The sequence below is a fragment of the Hypomesus transpacificus genome, chromosome 18, assembly GCF_021917145.1.
Source record: "Hypomesus transpacificus isolate Combined female chromosome 18, fHypTra1, whole genome shotgun sequence".
In the NCBI taxonomy this organism is placed as follows: Eukaryota; Metazoa; Chordata; class Actinopteri; order Osmeriformes; family Osmeridae; genus Hypomesus; species Hypomesus transpacificus.
In genome coordinates, this window is record NC_061077.1 from 3,759,825 (window position 1) to 3,784,304 (window position 24,480).

The window sequence follows — 24,480 nt, forward strand, 5'->3', positions numbered from 1 at the left end:
CAACCAAGGAACATGTCGTACTTAAGTATAATCGATGTTTCTTTTTTCTGCACTTTGTAGGCGTGCTCAACTCCAAATACAATCAAAAATACAAAATGAGACCTTTTACAATGATTTTCTGACTTTTCCAATATTTGCTAAGAGTGGATAACAGAACACAATGCTGCACGTCGATTCTTTCTATCTGTAGCCCACACCAATCTTATTCTCTGAGGATGCCCCTCATTTTGCAGAAGAAACAGAGCCCATTTGTATTCCGGGCGCGACATGAAAATCTGCATCCAAATGGAGAATGAAATATTTATGCTGTAAAATGATGGCACTCTTCATTGTCAATTTACCAGAACATAAAAGTGCATTAAATGGCTGATGCATTCCTTCCCGGGCGAGTCAGAACAAACTCAGTCAATGAGGCATCCCATTCCCATCAGGAAGGAGGGAGGGAGGAGAGGTATTAGGGGAGTGGGAGAGGCTGCTGACACCCTACTGTGTGGTTGGCCTGAGGCTGGGACCTGCAGACAGGGCAGACACACTAGCCTCAGTTCTGAACACCCCCACGACACCCCCAAGGCATCACCTAAACACCTGAAATTGGGTTTCTTGTTTTCTAACTCATCAGTCCGAAAGGAATTTGTTTTGTTGTATCAATATGATTAGAAAGCATTCAAAACAAACACTGATGAACCTAAATGAACCCACCACACTTCAAGCCCTGTTCAATTGTATATGCCAAGTCTGTTGGTTTGGTTTATGAGAGGTTGTACATGAGCCACAGTCGATGCTTGCTGCCTGTAGGGAGACTGCATACATTCCTCCCTGTGACATGTTCAGACAGAGCCCTCTCTCTGCCCCACAGCCTGCAGGGACTAGAGAATTGAAATCCTGCACCTCTTTATTCAAAATCTCTCTCTTTCTTTGTGGGTCAGCGCTCTCCCCAAAACATTTAAATAACACCCTTGGTTGTCCAGCAAGTTGTCTTGTTTGTACTTTGAAGAAAATGAGCTAACCAAACATAGAGCTCAGGGCCGCTTACATACTTCTGGCATCTATCTGCAGGCCTGCTGCATATGAACCAGGCCTCTGGAGCACCAATGTGTCTTCCTCATTCAAGTGTTCCCAAACACCACAGCTGCTCCCATGGGGTAGGCTTCTTCCATAAAAACTGATCTCCTCCAAACTTGCTTCGCAGAGCCTTCACAATTGAAACAGCCGCCATTTAAAGATTCTCTCTTTTTTTTTTTTTTTAGTCATTTAGCAGACGCTCTTATCCAGAGCGACTTACAGTAAGTACAGGGACATTCTCCCCGAGGCAAGTAGGGTGAAGTGCCTTGCCCAAGGACACAACGTCATGTGCACCGACCGGGAATCGAACTGGCAACCTTCAGATTACTAGCCCAACTCCCTCACCGCTCAGCCACCTGACTCCCTCTCTGAAACATTGATGGATGTACAAGTGTGAAGAGAGGGTGGAATTGTGTACTTTGTCCTTTATGCTGTGAAAAGAAACAAAGATAAAAATATAAAATAAAATACAGAAAAAATTGACAAAGACCTGAATGACAACTTGGGTTTGGCCTTTCACCTTTGCTGTGAATGAGCATGTCCACTACTTAAGAGCTTAGGTCATTGGGAATGTTTGATTAGGTCATGGACTGTGGGCTAAGCCATCTCTGAGTAATCGGACACCTTTGACTTTAAGTTCCTGAAGGGCACAAGAAGTTGCACCATGTACCTTCTTGTCAGCAAAGACATATTTGGGCTGTTGAACATTTCAAAATCACTTCCTGTACAGAGTATGTATAGATACAACTCTTTTACTGACTTTTGTGAGTGCATATTCCTCAGGGCCTGCCAGTCTCCCCTCCTCCCCTCCCCTCCACACACATTCCCTCCCCCTCAGCCTTATATGTTCATGGTAACCCTGCGGCTTATCTTACTCATCTGGGACAACTCCCCAAAACAGGAGACAGACTGGGGCCAGCTCTGCATGAAGAGAGGCTTCCTATCTGGAGAAAACAGACACCAAGCAGACATTCTTCTGCACGTAACTGTAGGTGTAACTGTCGGAGGATATTTAAATGTCTCCATTGAGCATCTACTAATCTTCAAATGTGCCATGTCTAAACTGTCATGGGTCTAGAAGCAAGAAATTAGATGGCAAGACCTTCCTACTTTTTAGTGCTTCCCAATCTTACTTCACAGCCCGTCCGGTGTGTTCTCCTGGACTCTTTGTTATTGGGGTAAAAAGAGAAACAGTATCTCTGATCAGAGAGCTTTTAGAGGCTCGTTTTTCAGCTGTCAGCCTCGCTTGCTTTTACAGATTAGACCCAGGCAGTCACTGTGTCCAGGGCTATCGGGCCCACACAGAACACTGAGTAAAACAGTCCGTCTCTGGAGGACAACAGCTCATAACTCATAGATATTGGTGTCCTTGTCAATAAAATCACATAAAAAGAAGATTGGGCTCAAATGAATGTGCTCTGAAGAGATAGATCTATTGTCAGGTGAGGCCTGGTGCATATAGACCTCAGCTAAGGAATGTGTGGGTTCTGTCCTCCCCCCACCTCTCCCCTCTCCCCTCTCCCCTCTCCCCTCTCCCCTCTCCCCTCTCCCCTCTCCCCTCTCCCCTCTCCCCTCCCCCAATTCTCCTCTACCCTCTCCTCTCCCCCAATTCTCCTTTCCCCTCCCCCAATTCTCCTCTCCCCACTCCCCTCCCCTCTCTCTTGCCTTCTACGCTCTCTATTGTGTGTGGATGGAATGCCTTTCAGGAATCCTCAGGCTTTTCATGGTCAGGGCTGTTGGGTGTTGCCTCCTTTTCATGATCTGTGAAAGGCAGAGATCTACCTGAAGCTACAGAGCTTGGCTACTCTCTGGCACAGTCCCCAGGAAGCTACAGTGCCATACATTGGTGAAGTTGGTTATTTCCAGAATTGAAAGTCATCAGTGTTAACACAGATGAGTATTGACCAAAATAAATTCTCCAGTTGAATCATTATATTAATATCACATTTCCATGTGAATTACAGTAATTGTAGGAATAAACGCTGCAGAGAGGTGGAATATTCAGCTGTGTGACTAATTACAAAGCCACAAATTATTCATTTTCACAAACCCAACGCAATTATCTCTCAGATATTGCTGTGCGATATAATGTGGTTATTGAGAAACTGTGGATTGAAAGAATAGCAGAGGTTTAATGAGGAAAGTGATATGCTCTGATGAGACTGAGCCAAATACATTCAGAAACCCCACAGCGAAGAGATTCAAATTCAACCCTATCCTCATGTGCATCTTTTTAACTTCCAGCGTGTGCAGGTTCCAGTCTGTCTGATGAAAGATAAGCACTGAAAGGTCACAACATGCAGGAACAGAATTTTTGTAATTGTGAGAATGCCACACCTCTTTTCCAGAGCTTTCATCAAAGTTCTAGATTACATCTAAGGAAGTGATGTTCTGAGATGTGGCAGTAAAAACAGTGGCACATCGTAGGGTGTGGCTGCTCTTTATTGTTGAGTTAAGGGAGGAGCTACCGATAAGATGCCGATGTCCTATTGGTCCTTGTAGGCCTCTAAAATACAAACACCTGAGTCAGGTAGAGAAAAAAGTCAGTGCAAGTAAAGCAAAGATGGTGATCAGTTGGTTGTGACAGCAATACCTAAGGTACAAAAGTTGCTTTCAGTACTTGAAGGCTGTTCTTTTTTCTTTTTTACAAGACTTTTCAATTTTGACTGAACATTTCCAACCTTTTAGCAGTTCCTTACAGATGAGGAGGAATTCTAAAAGCAAAGAGGTAAGTGTGCTTGCAAAGGAGCCTTTTCTGAATAAACTACCAAAATTGAATTGCTTTCAGAGATCCACAGGAGTATAGCAAGATTGCCTGTGTAGGTAAAAGCATTAAAAGCCCCTGTGCAGGAGTAGAACAGTAGGATGTTTTTGGTTTCCTCAGTTAGGCGTACAGCAGAGCTAGGCTGGGCCGGGCTGGGCTGGATGGGGGCTGTGCTGAGGCTGTGGCTTAGCTGAGACAGGACTGTTGCTGGGGGGCTTAGGTAAGACTAAGGCAGACTTGTGACTGCACGCCAGCCAGAGCCCAGGATCTCAGCAGCCTAGAGGCCTGGAGCCACAGAGCAGGGCAGGTCTGGTCTCGCTCAGGCTCATGGAGCGTCCAGGCAGCACTCCCTCCCTCGCTCCCTGCTAGTTTACACCTCCCTCCTCTAGATTCACCCATGATCACCCGAGGCTCTGAGCTAGCTGTAAGCTACAAACTGTGCCAGGGATACAGAAAAGAGGTAGCTTGTAAAATGCTAACTGTATGTGTAGCTCCATAGTCCTTCCTCTTGTCAGTGACAGAAAACTATAATCCGAAGATGATCAATTACTTCGTAAAAGAAGTATTTCTTTTTAGTAAGTTTTTTTTTAAATTTTTTTAAAACTTAATTGTTCCTTGTATTTCTTTGTTTCAGACCCGTTGTTTATACCCCACTGTGTCTGCAAGACCCTTCCATGTGTTCTATCCTTCATTCCACCGGAGTCTGTGTCTATCTCCAAGCAGATTTCAGTGGTGTGAAGTGTAAGAGGCATGGAGCTAAAACTTCAGAGCTACAGTTTGGGGTGAAGACCCTGACTTATACACAGCTGTGAGTCTGTGATGTGCACTGTGTTGACTTGACAATGGATGAAGATATTTTCCAGGGGGCCCAATGATTACATATCCATAACAAATGGAAACATCTGCTATATGGTTAACTTAAATATATATGTTCATGTGTTCAGTACTAGTTCTCACTTGTGAGACTTTTGTTCAATGAAACAATTATCTCTTCATTCTAATGTAACTCTAAATAAAGGATTTGAACACTTCCTCATACAACCTTGTGACTCCCTCTTTTTTATTGGAGCTGCATCTGTATCCAATTTACATGTACACCCATTCATTTACACCCACACCATCTCAAACAGTACTCTGTCTGCACCTCAGCCCCTCGCCATGGTTTTACATTAGCTGACATGGATACAATACGAGAACTCCCACTCATTTGACACAAAGTTCACCCACAGAAGTTGAGTTTCGAGCCCTCAGAGTGTCTGCCAAGTTATATCACCAATTCAAAACGTGCCCTCACATGAACCCACTCTTACATCAAACAGTAAGACTGTGTCGAGGAACTGTGCATCGCTGCTCTATCCCCACACATCTCTTTTAAGAAATATAGAGAGAGTAAAATGGGAACACAAAACAGGTTATGTTCCGTGCTCTGTACAGTAGCATCCCTGTTTCTATCTATTCATGTGATTTCATTATGTACTTAATTTAACTTATTCAAACCCAAAGGAAATGGTTACCAGACTATGAAACCCCTTCATCACTATTTGATTAAAGGAAATTTATTAAGTCAATGACAGTCAAAAGCATGTGATCTGATGGCTCATTTTTGTGTGTAGTGGATGAAGCTTGGGAGTCACTTTGGTCATTTTGGTGGGTTTGATTCCTACGGTACATCAACCTTGTGGATCTGTGCAACTACAAAAAAAACATGAATCATTTAAAAGAGATAACAAAACCACGTTATTACAAGTTAATTAGCTGCAAATGATTGTTAAAGACTTATACATGGCAGTTATTGTTAGCCAAATTGAATTTGCTGCAACGCTTTCAGCTATAAAAGGGCAATGTTCACAGACACAGGAGCTCAAAGCCATTAGCTGCAGGTTCTCCACTAGACCTGGTCTGGATAAAGCTTTTTTGAGTTCAATAGCTTTAAAGCCGAGAGCAGAGCACAGCACAGCATTGAATCAAGGGTTTTGAACGTGCCCCTTACCGTTTGGGCAGGTTTGTTTTGGTCTCCTTCAATCAATTGTCCTCTCTGAGGACCTTTTTTTAAAACCAGAGCTGAAATGAACACCAAAGTGAAAACCAGGTTTTTGGCCCACAGTTATGCCTGTGGGTCCTCACAGACAAGCATAAATGCATCCTCTTGCTCTCATTAGCATCTAATCATATTTGTCCACAGGCTCAAAGAGTGTTTGAGCAGTGAATGAATGACAGGCTTTTAGGTGCACTGTTATCCTACACAGAGGCAGCATTGCTAGCTTGTCAAGAAACACACAAACAATGACAGTGAACAGGCATTGTTATAGCAGGGATATGATTAGGGAAGAGCCCCAGCTTCTGTTTCCTGTCAGAAGGAAAAGTACTTCATCCATTAACAATAAGAGATGGACATAAAAGCACAACATTGTTGTCAGAATAGATTGGGATGAATCATAGCAGCCAGAACGTTTTTTTGGAAGGGAGTTCCATACGTTTAGACCATCTAATGATAAATGATAAAGAAATGATGGTATGGACATGAAAAAAAATGTATTGAGTTTGAAGACTATGGAACATTACCTCCACTGTTCTACTACTCTGTGACACCATGAGTTCCGGATCATTGTCTAAGTTTGAATGTAAAGCGTCCAGGGAGGGTTGGGCCTGCTACTTTGTGAATGGACACAAACAACAATCATGAGAGTCAGGGAAGTCCTCTCCATTCTCCTGCTCCTCCTCAGGAGCAGCTTGGAGGAAGACACAGGTGAGATCCTGCTCTCTACAGCTGTCAGCTGTGCTAAATGGATCTGATCTGGAAAACCAAGCTTTAGCTGTAATTAGTCTGAATTCTGGGGATACCCCACCTGTTGTGAGATGTTTTGTTATTCAGGGTCTAATTGTCACAGTTGGGGAGATTGATATGACAGCTTTGTATCACACAGTGGTGTCAGTACTTGGTAATTGATTGGGTCTACTCTACCTCGGCTGCTCATTGCATCACAGAGCAATTGCATGACCTTGCATGATAGTCCAACCTTTACCTGTGACTGCGTGTCAATGTCATAACCTGCATCAACGCAAATCCCACATTTTACATTCTGACAGTGAAGGTTTCTCACAAACGTACTGTTTGCTCAAGTCTGGCCAGAGTAGATTTCTCCTACTAGATTCCAACCACTGTGAAACCCAGGTGTGATGTTAACCTGACCTATTCTTCGCTGCGGTGGCCCACAGTGGCAAAGGACCTAGGGGCTCACCAGCTGGAGCGTCTGGTGGAGCTGCTGACCAGCCAGGAGTGTGAAGACCTCCTGTCAGCCCTCTCTCATCCTGAGGAAGACATCTTCCAGAAGCTGGATCACCTTTCTCTGGAGAACAATCAGCTTGATTTGCAGGCCCGAGTCAGACGAGACACAGGTACGGATGTAGTAACATCACAGTTATTACGCCCCGTTCAGATTGGTTTGAATGAATTTGAATGCCTGTCCTGTCTGTCTGTCCTATCTCTATGTCCTATCTGTCCTATCTGTTTGTCTTATCTGTCTGTCCTATCTGTCTGTCCTCTCTGTCTGTCCTGTCTGTCCTCTCTGTCTGTCCTGTCTGTCCTCTCTGTCTGTCCTGTCTGTCCTCTCTGTCTGCCCTTGACCATGTGTGTGTGACTATGTGCTGACAACCAGACAAGGAGGCTCCGTGTAGGACATCTCTGACAGAATGGCTGCAGAAGCATGGAAAACAGACTTACTATGACAGGCTGGCCCGAGCCCTGCAGCAAATTGGCAGGACAGACATTGCCATAGGTCAGACATAAACACATACACATACACACGCACACACACACACACACTACAAGACATCCACTAATTGTGTGAACACATGACTACTGTTCTTGAAATGTGTTAAAGCACATCTCAAAAATAAGAAAGATTATAAATTATTGTTAGGGTAGAGAGTTCTTCCTAAGCTGGTTCTGGCTTTGTTTCAGTCCATAACATAATTGCTTCATTAGTAAAAAAAGAAGATCCAATTTAATTGGACTTTCAAAGCTGGCATATTTTGCACAATGCCAGTGTCTGGCATGTGTTGGGGTCCAGTGTGCAGGCAGTTCCACAGTCGAGTGGCTTCGGATATGAGGAGGTGTAAATGATCTGACAGAAGACTCTGTGGAGCTGACACCAGTCACAGTACAAACCATCTGCTGCCTCCATCATCTGACTTGGAGCGAGAGAAAGAGAGATAGAAAACGGGCCGGAAGAGGGAGAAGGAGGGGTGAATTGAAGGGAGAAAAGAGAGAAAGGAGAGCGACAAGAGATGGAGAAGAGAGGCCAAGGGAGAGATTAAAAGAGAGAGAGAGAGAGAGAGAGAGAGAGAGAGAGAGAGAGAGAGAGAGAGAGAGAGAGAGAGAGAGAGGAAATAGCAGAGTGGACTTCAAAACATTCTTTAGTCAATATTGCACACAAAAGCAATTCATGCTTGGATCAAAATAAATGTACAAATAAAAAAAGCCCAATAACCAAAAACATGATTTCAATTATGAAAGAATCAACTTGTGCATGAAATATTGGCAGGTCATTGTTTAGTTAGAAAAGAGAGAGCAGTTGCTGAACAAATTAAACAGAACACTGATTGACCAAAGCCTTTTTTAATCTTAGCCAAGAGGTACTCAGCTCTCAGTGAATAGCAATGGCATCAAAAATGACTTCAAACCCACAGTATAGTCAACAGTGTGACTAGCCATTCACAACACCAGTGATCTGTATTTACAGAGGTAGGGAAGAATATCAACCAGGACAAAAGCCTGAATATGAAGCGATACGTGGAGGACTACCACAAGCGTGTCAACAACTTGGAGTTACCCATGGTCCAGACTGAGGATCACCCCCATGTAGACCAGCAGGCCCATGCCAGACAAGGTGAGCTTAAGACCCCCAGAGGATGCCATGTCATCCATGGAACCACATATTCACCATGAGAAGAGCTTGCATGTAGCTGTTTGGGTTGAACAGTCTCATCATATACTGTAGGTTAAGTAATCAAACACAACACTGTCGGCTACTCTTGTGTTTTCCAATGTGCTTTGATTAAATGAGATTGGAAACGGTTGCCGTGGGCAGCCATCCAATTCATAACTAATCAACATCAACCTCATTTTATCAGCTGACATTTTCTCTAAGGATAACTGTAAATTCCCAAATTTAATTATCACCTGTCAATTCTTCTTTGTATTATTCTTATGAGTGTTTTGATGACTCGCAAGTTTCTGTGTGGTTGACTGTTTTAACCTGCTGCTGGATTGTCACAGTGTGTTGTTGACTGCTTGTTGACTGGTTGCTTGGCAGTGAGGGACCTGAGATGGAGTGACCTGGAGCTGTTGGTGGAGAGGGCTTCAGTCCCTCCGTACCAGCGGCGCCCTCTGCAGGGGGCCTGGCCTCTCGTCTACGGCCTTCTGGCGGGCTTCGGTGGAGCCTTCCTCATCAGCGTGCCCCTTCTCCTCTTCCTTCTTCGTATCTCCCGCGGCGACCTGCTCAGCCTGTCCTGTAGCAGAGGAAGGTCCTCGTCCCAGAGACGCCATCGCCAGCCTAGCCAGAGACTATGGACCAGAGAAGCTGGAAGCTGTGGAGATGGATCGTGAAACGTCCAGTGGAAAGGTCAGAGGTCGGCCCTGGTGACACCAGTTTCTGAACTGAGGGTAAGCTACTGCTGACGAGCCAACCAAATCAAATAAAAAGTGTGCTCAAATGCACATAGTCTTTATTGCTCATCTTTGTTTAAAATCCATCCAACATTTTCATCAACCAGTTTGAAACTGTTAAAAACCGAACATGCATACTACATGACCTATCACAACCTTGGTCCCGCTCCTCTCAGAAGTGGGAGTGGACCACAATCTGGCAAGAACCACAAGTGCCCAAGTAACTAAACAAGATGGCCGCTGCACCACATTTGGGAAACGATGACGATAATTTGCTTTGTGATAATGCAGCAGTACTGCATGCCGTGTCTGCTGGAGTGAAGCACAACTTTGTCCTGCCAGTGGCTGGAAGACGGGTGGTGTGGCAGATGCACTGGAACACGACTGTCGCGACCAAGGTTGTCCTGGTGCTACTGTGACAGTGATGCCACTTTCCATTTCTCCTCCCAGTGATGGCAGCGTGCCCGTCTGGCGTTAAAGAACAACTAATTGTCCAGGCTGGCGCCTGCTCTCCCGAGCCTGCCCGTACCTCCACGGGCTATCCAACAGGCTAATAACAATGACAACGCTCACAGACAATGAAATACACTGGGCTGGGATGGTAGAGAGTTGGCAACACAGTGTCTGTCCAAATAGAAAGAAAGGAACTTTAATGGAGAATTGGAAATTGTGTTTTGGGATGTCCGTGTATTTTGTCTGGGGTTTAGACCTTCAGTGTCTGAAACAACAGGGTTGAAGGAAGCTTTCTGAACGTCAGCGTGCCAACACAAGCAGCAGCAGCCTACCGTAGAATTCTGTAACATGAAAAGTTACAAATACATTAACTGAAATGTCATTTTAAATAAAGACTTTGTGTACCATTGTGTTATTGTTACTTATTAATAAGACTTTCACAACACCTAAACTGAAAATGTCCGAGCAGCTCTGGAGTGATTTCTATATTTTTGTATGCACATTTCCCTCATTCATAATTCCTGTTCCTTATAATTGAACTAATTACTTCATTACAAAGCCTGGCCTAATGTGCTTCAGGAGCTATACAGTTTGGACTAACAAGTGGTACTAAGCAGCAATTAGAGGCAATTAGGTTATAAATCAACATCTAAATAAATTAGAATGCAAACCGTTAAGGCTTCTACTCTGTGTGCAGAGGGCGTGTACCTGAGAATGTCAATACAAACATGTAGTCAGACAACAGCCTCTCAGGTACACAAATACTAAACCTAGAATATCACATGGATCGTTTGTGTCCTGCCCAAAAAACATTACATTAAGCTTTTCTAAACTTTTGCTGTGTGTCAACTTGCCTGGTACACCAGTTAGTGCAGAACTTTCTGATTTGACTTTCAAAACATTCAAGTTGATTTAAAGGAAAAGGGGACCTGCCTGTCTGCTGGGTAGCTCACTGGGCACTGACTGGGACACTGACAGCTCCCTGTGACAACACAGAACTCCTTCCCCCAGGTGGCTGTTCATCCCTTGCTTCCACGGCTATGACAGGCTCACCTGCTGTGGGCTCACCTGGACGGCAGTGAGCAGGGGAGCCCAGAGCCAGCACTCTGTATGCCTGAGTGACTTCCATAGACAACATCCCATATGGGGCCGGTCTGTCTCAGGAGAGGCTCCCCCACCACGGTACAGGCTTGCCCCTTCAGGATCATGAGGAGCTGTGTAATACAAACACCACGTTCAGGCCCGACCAAGCACGGCACACACACTTTTGAAATGGAGATTGTCTTTTTTCAAAGCTCTTCCACAAGATTGTTCAACGCTCTGCAGCATTGCTTATTCAGCAAGCTGGTGCCCGGTCACACGTTTGACTGCTATTTTGTTCCTCTGGTCTATTCGGAGGCATTCCACTGTCCCTGTGAATGGCGTACAGGCCTCTGAATGGGAGGCCCGCCTTCATTTCCATTCAAAGGGATGAAGAAATAGCAGAAGTCACGGCTGGAGAGAGAAATACTCCGACACCAAATTGACATTTGCAGCTCCAGCACAACGAATGAGCGGGGTGACGCTTTTCAGGCACATCCATTCTCATGTAGAACGGCTTTCTTTTATCCTGATGGTTTTCGATGGTTATTTAACAGCGTGCGGAGCCAGGGCTTATCAAAAGAGGGCTGTCTCTAAAGATAGCACATGGGCCTCTTGTCATGGGCCTGCCTCAGCAGAAGGAGTCAGGAGTGTTGGCTGGATGGAGGTGCAGACGGCCTGGATGTGAGGGGTACCGAGGGGATGCTCCGACAGGCTGCGTCCTTGATGTGCCCAGGCTGGAAGCGTCGAGTCTTGGAGGGGTGCTTCCAGTCATTAAGAGCTCTAACTTCCCTGGGCCCACATTTGCATCTTCATTCATGGGTGGCAGGTTACAGAGGCTCAGCATGACTCTTTGCCCGTTCAATACATATGGAATCAGAGGAAACCAAATCACCACATCTGCTCCTCATAGACACACAGGTTTTATTGTTTCACACAGCTTTTGCAACTTTCCCTCTAATGGTTTCCTTTGGGGGAATTTCAGAAACTTCAAAGTTTTTATCACTTATTAGAAGGACCTTCTGGCTGAGATCACAGATGTAGCCACAGTGCCATCCAGTGGAGATGGTTCCTCACTGCAGGCACTGGGTGAACGGGGAGATATTTAGCCGCGCTGTGCGTGTTCTGTCTGTGTATTATGACACAGATGCTGTGCGATCTCACCTTGGCTAAGAGAATATACGAGACAGACAGTGTTAAGATCAATATTTCTTTCTTCCTTGTATGCCTACCAAGTAGGCCTTAGGCAGAAGAAGCGCACCTGTTCATGGAACATCAGCACCTTAATGGTGTTTCAAACACGCATGTGTTCTCTTGTTTCTTTCTGGTGTACTGTATGAAAATGAATCCTTCCCTCCAATGACCCGTTTCCTCATTCTTTAATCAAAACATGGTGTTCTTTTCATTTCCCTCATCCACTCATAGTTTAATTAAACCTAAACAACAGTTAAACCCCCTTGATGACTGAGCTGTTGTGAGCGAGGAGAGAGGAGCGAGGAGAGAGGTGTAAACAGACAGAGTGGAGGGTATTGGTGGACACCTGTGTGGGTTGTTAAATGAGATAGAAACTGGGCTCCCTCATGCCAGGTGTGACTGGCACAATCCTGCTCTGGCTGGACTGAAGTTTGATTGTGTTCCACTGATATGGCACGAATGTGCACTACACCAACCAAAGTTGGTGTAGCGTACTGAATGAACTCTGCAATTTCCAGCATGCCTTTTTGCATTACTATTCATCTAGGCCTTCAGCATTATCATGCATGATTTATAACATTAATGAAGTAATTGTGCACAAGTGATTGGATTAAGGCCATGTAATAACACGCACAACACCCATGATGACATGTTGTTGCGCAGCATCATGTGGCTTCCTGTTTGTACTCTGGTTTATAATGAGCTCCCCAGACATGCTCCACATTGCGCTGCTTTACATTGTCTCCTCTAATTTCCCTGCCGAGGCTGAGAAGCCCTATAGGGAGGCTGCATCCGTATTAATCAGACCCATCCTGCATCTTATGAGGATCAAGCAACACACCTGTCACTCTGTAATGAGCTGATTGGACGATGAGAGCAGGGATCACCAGGGCATCAAGATGGCCCTTCTCCACGTTGGGGTCCAGGACTCATCTGCCGCACATGCCCAGACACCTTCCTTCACTCACTCACTCACTCATTCCATTTAGTCATTGTTGATGTTCTACCTAGAAATGTAAAAAAAAAAAAGATCAGTAGTCTATGTGATGTTCCGTGTGATGTTCTCATGAATCTACAGTTCAGAAGGATCACGTTGTGTCTGATGTCAGCAACAAATTGTGTTCATCAATATACATTTGAAAAGACCCAGACCAAAAAACCAAAGCATCTAAGATAACAGTGTTAACGTCTATCTGAGAACCCACACATCCAGTTACTCTTATCTTCAAACTGCTTTGTGTTATCAATTTACAGGTAATGGTTTTCCATCACATGACATTCACTGCATGAAAGTCAATGTTACCTCAGAAACATACAAGAAAGTTGCACTTTACAAGATTATTACAAGCAGATCATTTATCAACGGTATTTTACAACAAACACTGTCACAACACTGAAAGTGTAGGCTCGTTTTTTGTTACTCAGGCAAAAAGAGATTGAGTAGCAAATTATACCAAGCTTGGGCCAATGGCATAATTGGACATTAGATAATTAAGCGTCGTCTTACGAGAAGCAGTCTTTCTCATGTTATGTCTCAATTAATCACCCGGGAACGTTCAATTCTTGGGGCCTTTAATTGCCATTGGCCCTGTGGGGTGAGACAACAGACAACATTCATTAATATTAGATATGAGTGGTCAAATTTGCACCCAGCGAGTCTATTAATGAACCCTGTCCAAAGGCGACCCATTTTGCTGATACGGCACAATGAAGATTTATGATCTCTCTGCCAGTAAGCGTGGCTTGTTAACAAAACCTAATCGATCTTCTATACAGTCTTCCCAACGCATGTACACATGATAAATTGATGTGTGTTGATGAACGCCAAACAAACAGTAAGTTGAAATTGAGAAGTGGATTACAGGAGGTGCTCTGAGAAACTCCAATGACTCCCACACATTTCTAAGATAGCTTTCATGCTCTACCCAGACCTGCTCATATCCCATTGAGCAGGAATTATTGACGCAATTTCTTTATTTATGTGCAGCACGTGTCAACAAGTTCTAATGAAAGGTCAATGTCTGATATTGTTGAAATGGTGCTCAATATATAGACAGAGTACAGATGAAGAACCTAATAAAGACTACTCATGCAGAGTTTTGACCAAACATGCAACACAAGATTTGGATAGAACTAAAAACAACATAATAGAACTACAGTGACAATACATCACAAATGGTGCTTTTCAGGATATTACACCAGCTTTGATGTGTCCAAGTGTCAGATCCTGAGCGCTGGCTGGCTCATAGTATCTCAATGGTACAGGGTTGTTTTGGGGCTTATGCACAGGGAAAAAGTCAGCAGGCTAGAGAGGAAGCTATTAAAAGCAAAGGGGCTCTCCCACTGCTCCAAATGAAAGCTGATGGCCGCAGGAGCCCTGTAATTACCTGTGGTGCCAATTTGCTGGAGAGTAGAGGGGGACCAGAGGACCAGGTGTGTGCCAGAATTCCTTAGGATGATTTCTTAATAGGCTCATAAATCTATTCATGCGCAGAGAACACAGTATCTATCTGCTATCACTACCTGCCGTGAGGCTGCTATAGGAAAATGTGTATGTGTATGTGTGTGTGTGTGTGTGTGTGTGTGTGTGTGTGTGTGTGTGTGTGTGTGTGCGTGTGTGCGTGTGTGCGCGTGTGTGCGAGTGTGCGCGTAATTGTTTTCCACATAAGCAAGAAGGAACGCTCATTAACAAACACTGAGTACACAAACAGATCTGAGCACTCAAACCGAGGTGGTGTGTTGCCTAGGTGACACCATGTCATGGCGGACGCGATGACGGTGACAATGGCGGTGGCCAAGGTGACGGTCCCGGGTAGAGGAACCGTGGTGATGGTGGTGCCTCTGATGATAGTGGTGTGGCGAGCGGTGATGAGGTGTGTGGTGATTCCTCCGTCTGAGAGAGGACCTCAGCAGCCTGGTGAAGGGGGAGGAGCCACGGCCACACAGGGTCCCAGTAGGGTCGTCGAGGCCCAGGGACCACACTGAGGCTGCCCGCACACCCACTCTCCTCAGCTGCCAGAGCTAGGAGGCAACGGGAGGGACTTGAGCATATGGACGGACACAGCACAGTACAGGATTGAGGCATGTGCTTGTAGACATGTACCTTTCCCCACAGGCTGGTTCCATGTCTCTCAGAGCTGAGCATGTGGTCATCAGGATGAGCATGGGAGGTCCTCAGAAAGTGGCACATCTGAGGAGAAGAGCAGACAAGAGCCAGGAGGTCCAAACGCAGAACCGCCCAGCAGGCAGCGTCAGCCCTACTGGAGCCAAACCCCTTATTTCATCAACAAACAGATGCTATTTTGTCATCACTTTATCAACATGAAGTGTTTACCTGCGTGTGATTCTCTGAGTTCCACTGTAAGCTGGTCTCATGCTCCAGGGTCCACAGCCCCGGAGCTGAGACATGGAATCCCAGGGTCAGCTTCTGAGACTCCATTCCCTGTGACAGCCAGTATGTCACCAGATGGTTCTGAGAAAGTTGTGGCAAATATGAATCTGTAAATGAGGGGTGAAAACCAAGGCAAATATCCTACAGACAAGGAATGGATAGAGGTGGTGCAGTGCACTTTGTAAGGTCTGACCACATCTGGTGTTGCCTGCAGTGGCCGCTGAAGGTCATAGGTCAGAAAGGAGATGAAGTCCACATATCTGAGGGATACAATGAAGTATAGTTATGACATCCCGTTTCCTTAAGGTGAGGTCACCGCCTAAGGGTGCCAGACTGTGTAGCACAAACAAAATGATGTCAAAATGTGGTGGTGGTGTAGTGGGCTGACTGGGAGAAGGAGCGTGCATCAGAGCCCTGGAGCTCAGGGTCCTCCAGCCCTGGCACAGCTGTGGAGAGGAGCAGGGTCTCTCTACCAGACACACCAGCCTCCTCCTGGAACGCCCCCTGCAACTCCTACACCCACTCACACACACGCACACAAACGAGAACAGACCCAGATGTAAAAAATAAGGCTGTTACAAAACAGAAAACATACATCACAAGTGACATCAAGTGACAACGTGCATGGAATGTCTTGCCTTGAGAAACAGAGTGAGGAGAGTGTCATTATTCTGGGCTCCAGGCAGCCACACCAGGTCCAGACCATCAGCGCCCTCCTGCCTCAGGCACTGCACCGCTGACTGCACAAACGTCTTTCGCCTGGGGAAGTCTGAGGCTATCTCCAGAAGCCTGTGATGGGGAAGTTACAAGACGCCACTGTTGAAGAGAAAACTTTTCAAACATATTTTTATATTGTCTTTTCTAGTAGTTTTACTTTGCTTCCATACTTGGAAATCCTGGAGGCAATAAACTGTCTGTGTGACACTGGCTCACTAAAACACAGTGTTGAGGAGGATTCTTGGATGAAGGGTCTGTACTTTGTTGTACTGATGGGGACACTGACCTTGTGGTAATGGAGGTCCATCTGCCTATGGCTAGTAGCATCTTCAGGTCAGGATTACTTTCGGAGGCAGAGATTTTAAAACAGATGTGCATATAGCCATAGCATGAGTCAGTCAAACAACAGCACACATGCATGGTCACAGTACTCTTAGCAACACTCATGAATAAACACACAGACCCTGACTGTAGACCCTAGAGTAAGGGTCTACACCATGCTACACACCTGTCTTTGAGACTGCTGAGCGAATTCCAGGCTGCCTGATCTTCGGCGGAGAAGGGCAGGATGTGGTCATCAGGAGCCAGGTCCAGGGAGGCATAGATGATGTGTGTGCAGAGTAAAGGGTCCACTTGGTCCGGGTGGAAGGAGGGGACATCAGGATGGGATTGTGTCTGACTGGTCACATAGCACACCAGCCTGTGTTCTGTCTGTTGACAGAGGGCTTCACACAGAGAAGCAACAACCAACACTGTAACCATTCTGGAGAGGACTGGTGAATCCAAGGCCTGCTATTAGAACCCAGGAGGAAGCAGGGGTGGAACCACAGCCCTCTACATATCAGTGGGTACCCCTTGGAGAGGGTGGACAACTTAGAACACCCTGGTGTTCAGAATGCCAAGGACCTGGTCCTGTAACACAGACCCTGTGGTGAGGAAGTCACAGAGAGAGAGTCTCCCCAGATACTCTGCAGTCTGTATGCCAGCACCATGGAGAGCATCCTGACAGGGAACAACACTGCCTGGTATGGGAGCAGCACCAGGCAGCACTGCAAGGCCCTGAAGAGAGTGTTAAGGTCAGCAGAACGTGTCAACTGATGTAACCTTCAGAGCTGTACTTACCCATATAGACCAACAGACTGAAGGAAGCAAGTACTTCTGAGAAAAACAGAAACGTTTTATTGTTGAGGAGCTAGATGAATTATTTAGCAGGACAACATTTCACAGTGTGTCACTGGTGTGGTGTGTCATACCTGCTGTCACATTCATGTCAGTCCAACTCCAAAGTGCAAACAATCCCGTTGATACACGGTTGAGATTTAGACAATCGCTGTGTTCAGCAAGACAAATACCATAAATCCACAGTTCCCTACCATGGTGAGGCTTGTTCTGGAGGCTCAACCTGTAGTTCACATTCTATTACACCAGAGGGAGCCAGAATCCATCAGCCTATTTGTAGTGTTGACATGGTGGTAGTTGTAATAATACACTGTTAGAGTAGTTTACTTTAAAACAGACAGATTGAAAAGTCAACTGCAATACAGATGCCCAAGATGTCTAACTACTCTAATCAAATCAAAATAGTGCAGTTAGGCTTCTAATAAGTTGCCTCGCATGGCTCAGACTGACTGTAAAGTGAGGTAAAGTGAGCTTTGCAGTGTTTTTATCTCCACACTGAAATTAAGAATTACAGTACAATATACTGTATTGTATATCAATAACACAATACAACTTTTTACAAATCTGCTTGTCGCCAGTAAGCTGTCTATGGTCAACATAAACCTTCAAAATCCCCAACACCCTACTCTTATTCTATCCATGATCCTACTGCATGAAACAACAACATTGGTTCCCATCCAACAACAGAAAAGCTATATATAAGCTAACATTAAATCACAGAACAGACAAAGAACACTACCTGTCTGACCGTCAGTGTGTAAAAGCTTGACCTACTTCTCTTATTGACAGTTGGATTAGCGTTGTGACGTCAAGGCTACATCTTAGCTGATTTAAACAACACAACTAGACAAACTGCTACTTCAAATTCTTGTAAAAGTGTTCAGTGCGAGATAAGTCTTTGTGATCCGTGATTTATTCAGTATCAACTGCTTTTGATATTAGGAATAGTTGTCAGGTCACAATATTGATACAATATTAATTTTATTTTTTATTACACATTATCAATGTGTAATCAATGTAATGAGTTAATTTGTTCATTTCTTCCACTAAAACTTCATGCAGTCAAAACATCTCCTGTTGAGGACAAAATAACATTTTAGAAACATTTTAGGCTTTGTGGTGATAAAAAGGTAGTGTAAGAGAAGTCACCTTTAATTTGCATTATGTAGTATGTCCAGATGAAATATTGTACAGAACATCTAGTGTATTCCCATGACCTCCATACCTGTTCCAGATCCATGTCCTCCTCATGAATGTCAAGGGCAAGTTCCCTCCTCTCCTGTTCTGCCTGGTAAGTGCATAGAGAAGAACACTTGATTCATGCCTGAGTTGTGTGAGTTTTCTGTTTACTTCCAGATAAGATGGTGAGGGCTGGAGAGAAAGGAAGTAAACAGAGAAGGAGGGAAAGGGGGGTATCAACCAGCAACACAGATAAGAAACCTAGCGGGACATACCTTGGTCGAGGCTCCTGAGCCTGTCCACCTTTCCTGAGCGAAGAGGACGGCGTCATGGACGGAGATGAAGAGGTGACTGTGAGCGATACTGCCCTCTTCAAACACCCCTCCCCCTACCAGTTCTTCATACACCTGGGCTGCAAACAACGCAAGTAACAGATACGGGGGGGGGGGGGGGGGGGGGGTTAAACCACAGAGCAGAAGTCCATGACCTTGAAAACCCTTTGTGATGCTGGGTTTGACTCATGAGAACAAAAAAAGTACAACAGTGAATAGTTTGTCTTATCACATTCAAATAAATGCCAACCTTCTCTTTTCATTTGATGAATCAACAGTTTATCAACCGTGTGTCCTCTCGTCCAGGAATAGGTTGATCATTAACTGACCAACGAGTCAAAACTCTGTCGTCTTGGATTTGTCATTTCCAGTAAAAAATATGACTCGATATTACTGCTATCCTGTTTCCCAGACAACTGCTTTTTCAGTGCTGCATCAGGTCATCTGTTTGATGGAGTAGCTGCTACTGTGCGTCAGAGCAGAGCTTACCTTGAACATTAGCCAGGTAGAGACTGATCCCCAGCATCTTATAGCTTGAACTCATCTGTGGAGAAAACATTACAAATCCTAAAGTTTGTCAATATAAGTTTACCTGTGTATTTCACAATTTCACACGGACAAAGCTAACTTTGTTTCAACTTCAACTTTCAAGTTCAACTGACACAATGCCTATGTACCGTGTAGACCTGATAAATGTGATATGTCACTTCTCCTAATCTTTCTATGTCTTGAGACCAACCAGGACCTGACCTTGGTGAGGACTTTGATACCCATCAGATCAATGAAGCAGACCCCTGCCAGGTCCAAGATGAGGGTGTGGAAGGGTTGAGGCTGGGGCTCCAGGGTGGCAGGGGAGGGGTGGGCCTGGTCAGGGTTAGGTTTCTGCTCCTCCTGCTCAATGTCACTGCAGTGGAAGTTGACATAGCATGTGGGCGGGTCAGGCTTGTTGGCGCTGCTGTCACCGGCCATGTCAAAGTCATTCTGCAGCTCCAACTGTGAAATGGTCTGGAGCGCCCCAGTGTAAAAGTTTACACATTTACACTGCATATCAAAATCCAATGACCATAATTCTCTTGACAATAAAACAGCCTTGACCCTGACCTCTCACCTGAGACTTCATGGTGACCAGAGAGCTGAGCTTCCTACTCCTGGTCTCCTCAGCCTGCTCCTGTTTAGCTTGTTGCTGTATCTTCTTCTGTTGCTCCTTCAGGAACTTCCTCCGAGCCAGGAGAAGCTTGCCTGGGTCCAGCCCAGTCTTTACACAAACAGCCATACATACTTGAATTATTTAAAACCTTGGATGTGGAAGCATCATTCTAAACATGACTGGCCTCGACCTGCGGGACATACCATACCTTTTTAATGACCTTCCTTCGAAATATTTCCACATTGGCAAAGTAGAGAGGAGAGCAGTAGCTTACTATTTTCACTCCCTTTACAGACTGTAACTGTGGAATAGCAATACAAAACAGACAAAAAACATATCTCAAACCACCAGAACTACACACAGTACTGTAAGTATAGAGTCTTCAGTGTGGGATGTGTAGTGTAAGTACAGAGTGTCAAGTGTGGGGTGTGCAGTACCTTGCTGTAGACCTTGGGGTTTCGGTAGATGTCTGTCTCTGTGACCTGAGCCACCTCTGAACCGTTACGACTGGGAGGAACACAACCCAAGTGGACACGTTTCATTCACTGTTCTACTACTGGATGTTATGATTTTTCTTTCTATGATTGATTAGTCACATATAACATTTCCAATCTGTGATACTGTTTCAAACCAAAAACACTTACAACTGTGTCTGGAAAATTACCACAAGGATTGAGAAGCTTACTCCAATGGCAACTCCGTAAGGCAAGCTCAAGAAGAAAGTGGCAAGGAACGACACCACCCACACACACTGGATAAGAGAGAGGATGAGATGTACAGGACAAAAAATGACAGCAAGATCTTACTTTTTTATTGGGTTTGCTTTCACTTACACAGTCCAGCTTGCTCTTCTTCCACAGGAAATATGGGTCAGACAGTTGCAGCAGAGTGTTTTTTAGGTTGACTGCTATCAGGGCTCCAAGAACCGACTGGGATTAGACATAGACACACTCACTAAGATGAGCTCAGCAATGATGAATCAAATATGAAGTACAATGTTGTTTGAGAATACCTTTGGGAGAGGTTTCAGGAAGGCCCCCAAGGCTAGCATGGTGACCATGACCACCAGCATCACACATAAACTGGCAAACTGGAGAAGCCGGTTAAACAGCCAGTGGATTAGTGACATACAGAGACAAGAAGTAAACCTATCATATAGAAACATTGCTTTGTCCTATATACCAGCAAATCATCCAGCCCCCCTGAACGTGAACTGACCTGTGATGTCCCTCCAGCACTGTCCACTGCCAAGGTGACGGACAGGGCACAGCAGATGACGTGGATCTTGAAGAAGGACCCCAGGAAGTTACTGCAGCCCAGGGCCAGCATCTCCTGCATGGAGACACACACTTGTTCATGTCACTGGGATTCCTGTGCTGCTATTCCACGAGTTTCAGAAAGCTTGTGGAAAGGGCTCTCCAGATGGGTTTCATGTCCTGACTTGTGCTTGCATGTGAGTACCTGGTTGGGATCCACATCATAGCCATGCTTGGCTCCCAGTGTCCTGCCCATGGCTAAGTTGATGACGTAGCCCACAATGGCCAGGGAGAAGGCTGTGCTAAGCATGTCCTCCCACTGACTCACTGTGGGAAGGATCGGGGCGGGGAACCTAGAGGATCCGGAGAGCATTTCTTTGTTTAGTGTTTAGATGGCATCGCTGAACTATTATTAGTGTTTGGTAGCACTTACCCTAGTGGTATTTCTCCAACTATATCCATGTGATATATCTCAGGTAGATGCAGGGGTCCAGAGATAGCTGTGGCACCCACCACCTTTGAACAAAGGAACATCATGTATGTGTATTTCTCATGTGTTTCCTTTCCAGTAGGTTGTTTAGCAAGAGTTCTGTCAACTCATTTCTCAACTTATCAAGTCTCATGTGGGCGTCACTCACTATGATGATCTCCATAGGGATGGGGAAGGGAAGCTTGTGGCGGTAACGTGCCCCCAGCTCCTTCACCACTATGAGAACCACACAGCTGACCAAGGCAAAGACGAGCGAGGCAACATTGGTCTGGGGAAGTCCACAGATGATGTCCACTAGAGTCTGGGACGCAAACAGATCATTGTAGAAAAATGTGGTTTATGCATTCAGTCATTGTCAAATACCAGTCTATATTCAGTGTATCCCAGTCCCATACCAGTCTACACTGAGGTGTAGTATTCATAATATACACCAATCCTCCCACTTACATAAATGGTTGCCAGCGGTCCACTGTAGGGTGGCACACTGATATCAAAGATGTACTTGAGGACAGAGATTAGAATCTGAAGTCCTGCAGCAGTCATGAAGCCTCTGACAAAGGACTCCGACAGGTAGATGGCCACAAAGCCAAACTGCATCAAGCCCAGGCCCATCTGCTCCCATAGGATTGGTGAACATGACATGAACATGAACATGGATAAACTGTTCCTTATAAGCTGTGACAGCAAACTAGAAGTAGTAAAGACAATGACAGGCTGAGCCTCTGGGTACCTGTATTACAGCTGTGAGGCAGGCCAAGGTCCCAGAGATGCCGAGTCGAACCTGGTTCATCTGCTCCTCGTCCACCACAGTGGCATTGATAGTGGAGTTGAAATGGCTAAAGTCAGACTCTGGCGCCAGCCTCAAGCACACCATGCCTACCATGATGCTCAGCACAGCAAAGGTACCTGAGGAATGTGGACGCAGAGAGCAGAGAAGACACATTACGCCTGTCTGACAGAAGAAGACAATGTCTAACTTAAGTTGTCCAGGATTTACCTGGGACCATTTGATGAGCGGTTCCCATAAAGAAATAAGGAATGAGGGGGAAGAAGGAGGAGTAGAGGCCGTTGACAGGAGGCAGGCTGGCCAGCAGGGCAAACGCCATGCCTGTATAGAGAAAAAAAATATGAGTCGGCATTTTAACAATACCAAGACATCAGAGAAACCATCTCTATTGATTTCTGTGAGAATCATGTTCAACATACAACCAGTTATGCAGCTCAATGCAATATTGGTGAGAGAAGAAGAAAGAGAGCCAGACCCTGGGGGACCTGGATGGTGCCCGCGCTGACCCCACTGATGACATCACACAGCAGGTTCTGCTTCACTTTGTATTTGGGCAGCCAGCTCAGCACAGGCAGGTGTCTGTACAGCAAAGCCTTGAGTCGAGACCCAGAGCACCTAGCACACAGCAAGTTCCAGATCTGGTTAAAACAGTCTTTGATGTTCCATAACTGATCCCCTTTCCATTCAGTAGTACTGTGCACAGAGCTTCAGAAGAAGGTATGGTGTCAAACAGAAAGTTTGATGTTCACTGCCTAAGGAGGAGCGAGAGGTCCTTCATGGTCAGGATGGAGATCCAGTACCTGAAGAGTTTCCAAACTTTGTCCTTTATAGGGAAGGTTCGTATCTTCTTCTCAAACTCTTCATCGAGGTCTGGGAGAGTGTAGGCAGGTCTGCTGATAACGTAGCGGGGGCGGTCCTTGTGCATGGCTGCAGCCTATCAGGGGAAAGCTAGGTAACACTCATATCCATGAATGGTGAATGAGAGAACCACAGTGCACATATTATTCCACGGGGGAAGAAATGCTACTGACGCTGGGTGGAGAAGAGTAAATACAGTAGCTTCATAACACTTTTGTAATTCACCAATGATCTTTACACAAACATTCCATCCGCACACCCTTGGTGATCAATTGTGGCCTTACAGCAGAATAAAGATAGATAACTTTCTTGTATTGCCTCTAGGTTTCTAATCTGACCTTGGTGCAGTTGGCAGGCCCAGACCCATTGCTCATGAGCAGATAACCATTTACACCTTCCAGTCTGTCTAGCTATGACCTGGTAGCAGGGAGCTTGAGAATCATGCAAAAGCAGTAAAATCCTATACTATTGTCAGTTACTCAAATTAAAATACCCAGCAAAAAGCACATTTGGAGACCAAAGTAATATAAAAATACAACACAGTCATTTAAAAGACATCTGTCATAAGGAACGCTTAAAATACTCCATAAATATCTTCACAATCTTGCACACTAGCAGGGCTATATTTATGTGTATTGCTGCGTACCTTAGAGTTGGAGCGAATTGCGTGATGGCATTGATTGCTGATGTGATAGTTATCCTCAAGTAAACCTGGGGGGTGGATGTTGGATCTTATACTGGTGCTACTGTACGCCCTCACCTGACCACCCATCTCAAAGGGGAGGAGTCATGGCAGGCACACTATATACTTATCTGGGAGGGAAACTGCTCAGATTTACTTTGTAAATGTTAGATCTACTTTAATAAAAAAAGAAAGGAGGGCATTCAAAATGATGTCAGGTCAAATTTAATTGTTCACAGTT

At 45.2% G+C, this 24,480-nt stretch overlaps 2 protein-coding genes and 1 long non-coding RNA gene across 6 annotated transcripts; 2 read left to right on the forward strand and 1 right to left on the reverse strand.

The window, feature by feature from the left end:
• Positions 1-3,500: 3,500 nt before the first annotated feature.
• On the forward strand, positions 3,501-4,864 carry LOC124480668. The gene is made up of 2 exons (XR_006957561.1): positions 3,501-3,790; positions 4,461-4,864. It is a non-coding gene; the product is annotated as an uncharacterized LOC124480668 (long non-coding RNA).
• A 1,600-nt stretch (positions 4,865-6,464) lies between these two features.
• LOC124480913 (transmembrane and death domain protein 1-like) lies at positions 6,465-9,656 on the forward strand. The gene is made up of 5 exons (XM_047040584.1): positions 6,465-6,572; positions 7,043-7,228; positions 7,477-7,602; positions 8,569-8,715; positions 9,142-9,656. The coding sequence occupies exons 1-5, from the start codon at positions 6,506-6,508 to the stop codon at positions 9,432-9,434; spliced, it is 819 nt and encodes a 272-aa protein (XP_046896540.1). The 5' UTR covers positions 6,465-6,505; the 3' UTR covers positions 9,435-9,656.
• A 2,481-nt stretch (positions 9,657-12,137) lies between these two features.
• Positions 12,138-24,281, reverse strand: LOC124480139 (solute carrier family 26 member 9-like). Of its 4 annotated transcripts, XM_047039207.1 has the most exons (28): positions 24,204-24,245; positions 23,500-23,633; positions 23,175-23,314; positions 22,910-23,020; positions 22,643-22,818; positions 22,360-22,524; positions 22,061-22,213; positions 21,856-21,938; positions 21,628-21,775; positions 21,385-21,498; positions 21,179-21,256; positions 21,000-21,095; positions 20,811-20,917; positions 20,604-20,673; positions 20,375-20,467; positions 20,128-20,274; positions 19,770-20,024; positions 19,509-19,563; positions 18,963-19,099; positions 16,838-18,796; positions 16,616-16,672; positions 16,001-16,401; positions 15,806-15,872; positions 15,556-15,693; positions 15,325-15,411; positions 13,729-15,242; positions 13,063-13,228; positions 12,138-12,196 (listed from the first exon to the last, which is right to left on the reverse strand). In XM_047039207.1, exons 2-20 carry the CDS (start codon positions 23,622-23,624, stop codon positions 18,605-18,607), a joined length of 2,445 nt encoding a protein of 814 aa, XP_046895163.1. In that variant the 5' UTR covers positions 23,625-23,633; positions 24,204-24,245; the 3' UTR covers positions 12,138-12,196; positions 13,063-13,228; positions 13,729-15,242; positions 15,325-15,411; positions 15,556-15,693; positions 15,806-15,872; positions 16,001-16,401; positions 16,616-16,672; positions 16,838-18,604. The 4 variants fall into 4 exon arrangements, with proteins under 4 accessions (XP_046895163.1, XP_046895162.1, XP_046895161.1 ...); XM_047039208.1 differs by lacking the exons at positions 12,138-12,196; positions 13,063-13,228 and having other exon boundaries at positions 13,655-15,242; positions 16,838-18,582; positions 18,734-18,796; XM_047039206.1 differs by lacking the exons at positions 12,138-12,196; positions 13,063-13,228 and having other exon boundaries at positions 13,654-15,242; positions 23,500-23,647; positions 24,204-24,281.
• Between the last annotated feature and the right edge of the window lie 199 nt (positions 24,282-24,480).

Excerpts from the sequence above, each read along its gene's own strand:
- LOC124480913 (XM_047040584.1), top strand. The coding sequence starts at position 6,506 with ATGAGAGTCAGGGAAGTCCTCTCCATTCTCCTGCTCCTCCTCAGGAGC. Across the intron at positions 6,573-7,042 it reads CAGCTTGGAGGAAGACACAG|TGGCAAAGGACCTAGGGGCT; the intron begins GTGAGATCCTGC and ends GGTGGCCCACAG. Across the intron at positions 7,603-8,568 it reads CAGGACAGACATTGCCATAG|AGGTAGGGAAGAATATCAAC; the intron begins GTCAGACATAAA and ends CTGTATTTACAG.
- LOC124480139 (XM_047039207.1), bottom strand. The coding sequence starts at position 23,624 with ATGCACAAGGACCGCCCCCGCTACGTTATCAGCAGACCTGCCTACACT. Across the intron at positions 20,468-20,603 it reads ACCCCAAGGTCTACAGCAAG|TTACAGTCTGTAAAGGGAGT; the intron begins GTACTGCACACC and ends GCTATTCCACAG. Across the intron at positions 20,275-20,374 it reads GAAGGAAGGTCATTAAAAAG|ACTGGGCTGGACCCAGGCAA; the intron begins GTATGGTATGTC and ends GTTTGTGTAAAG.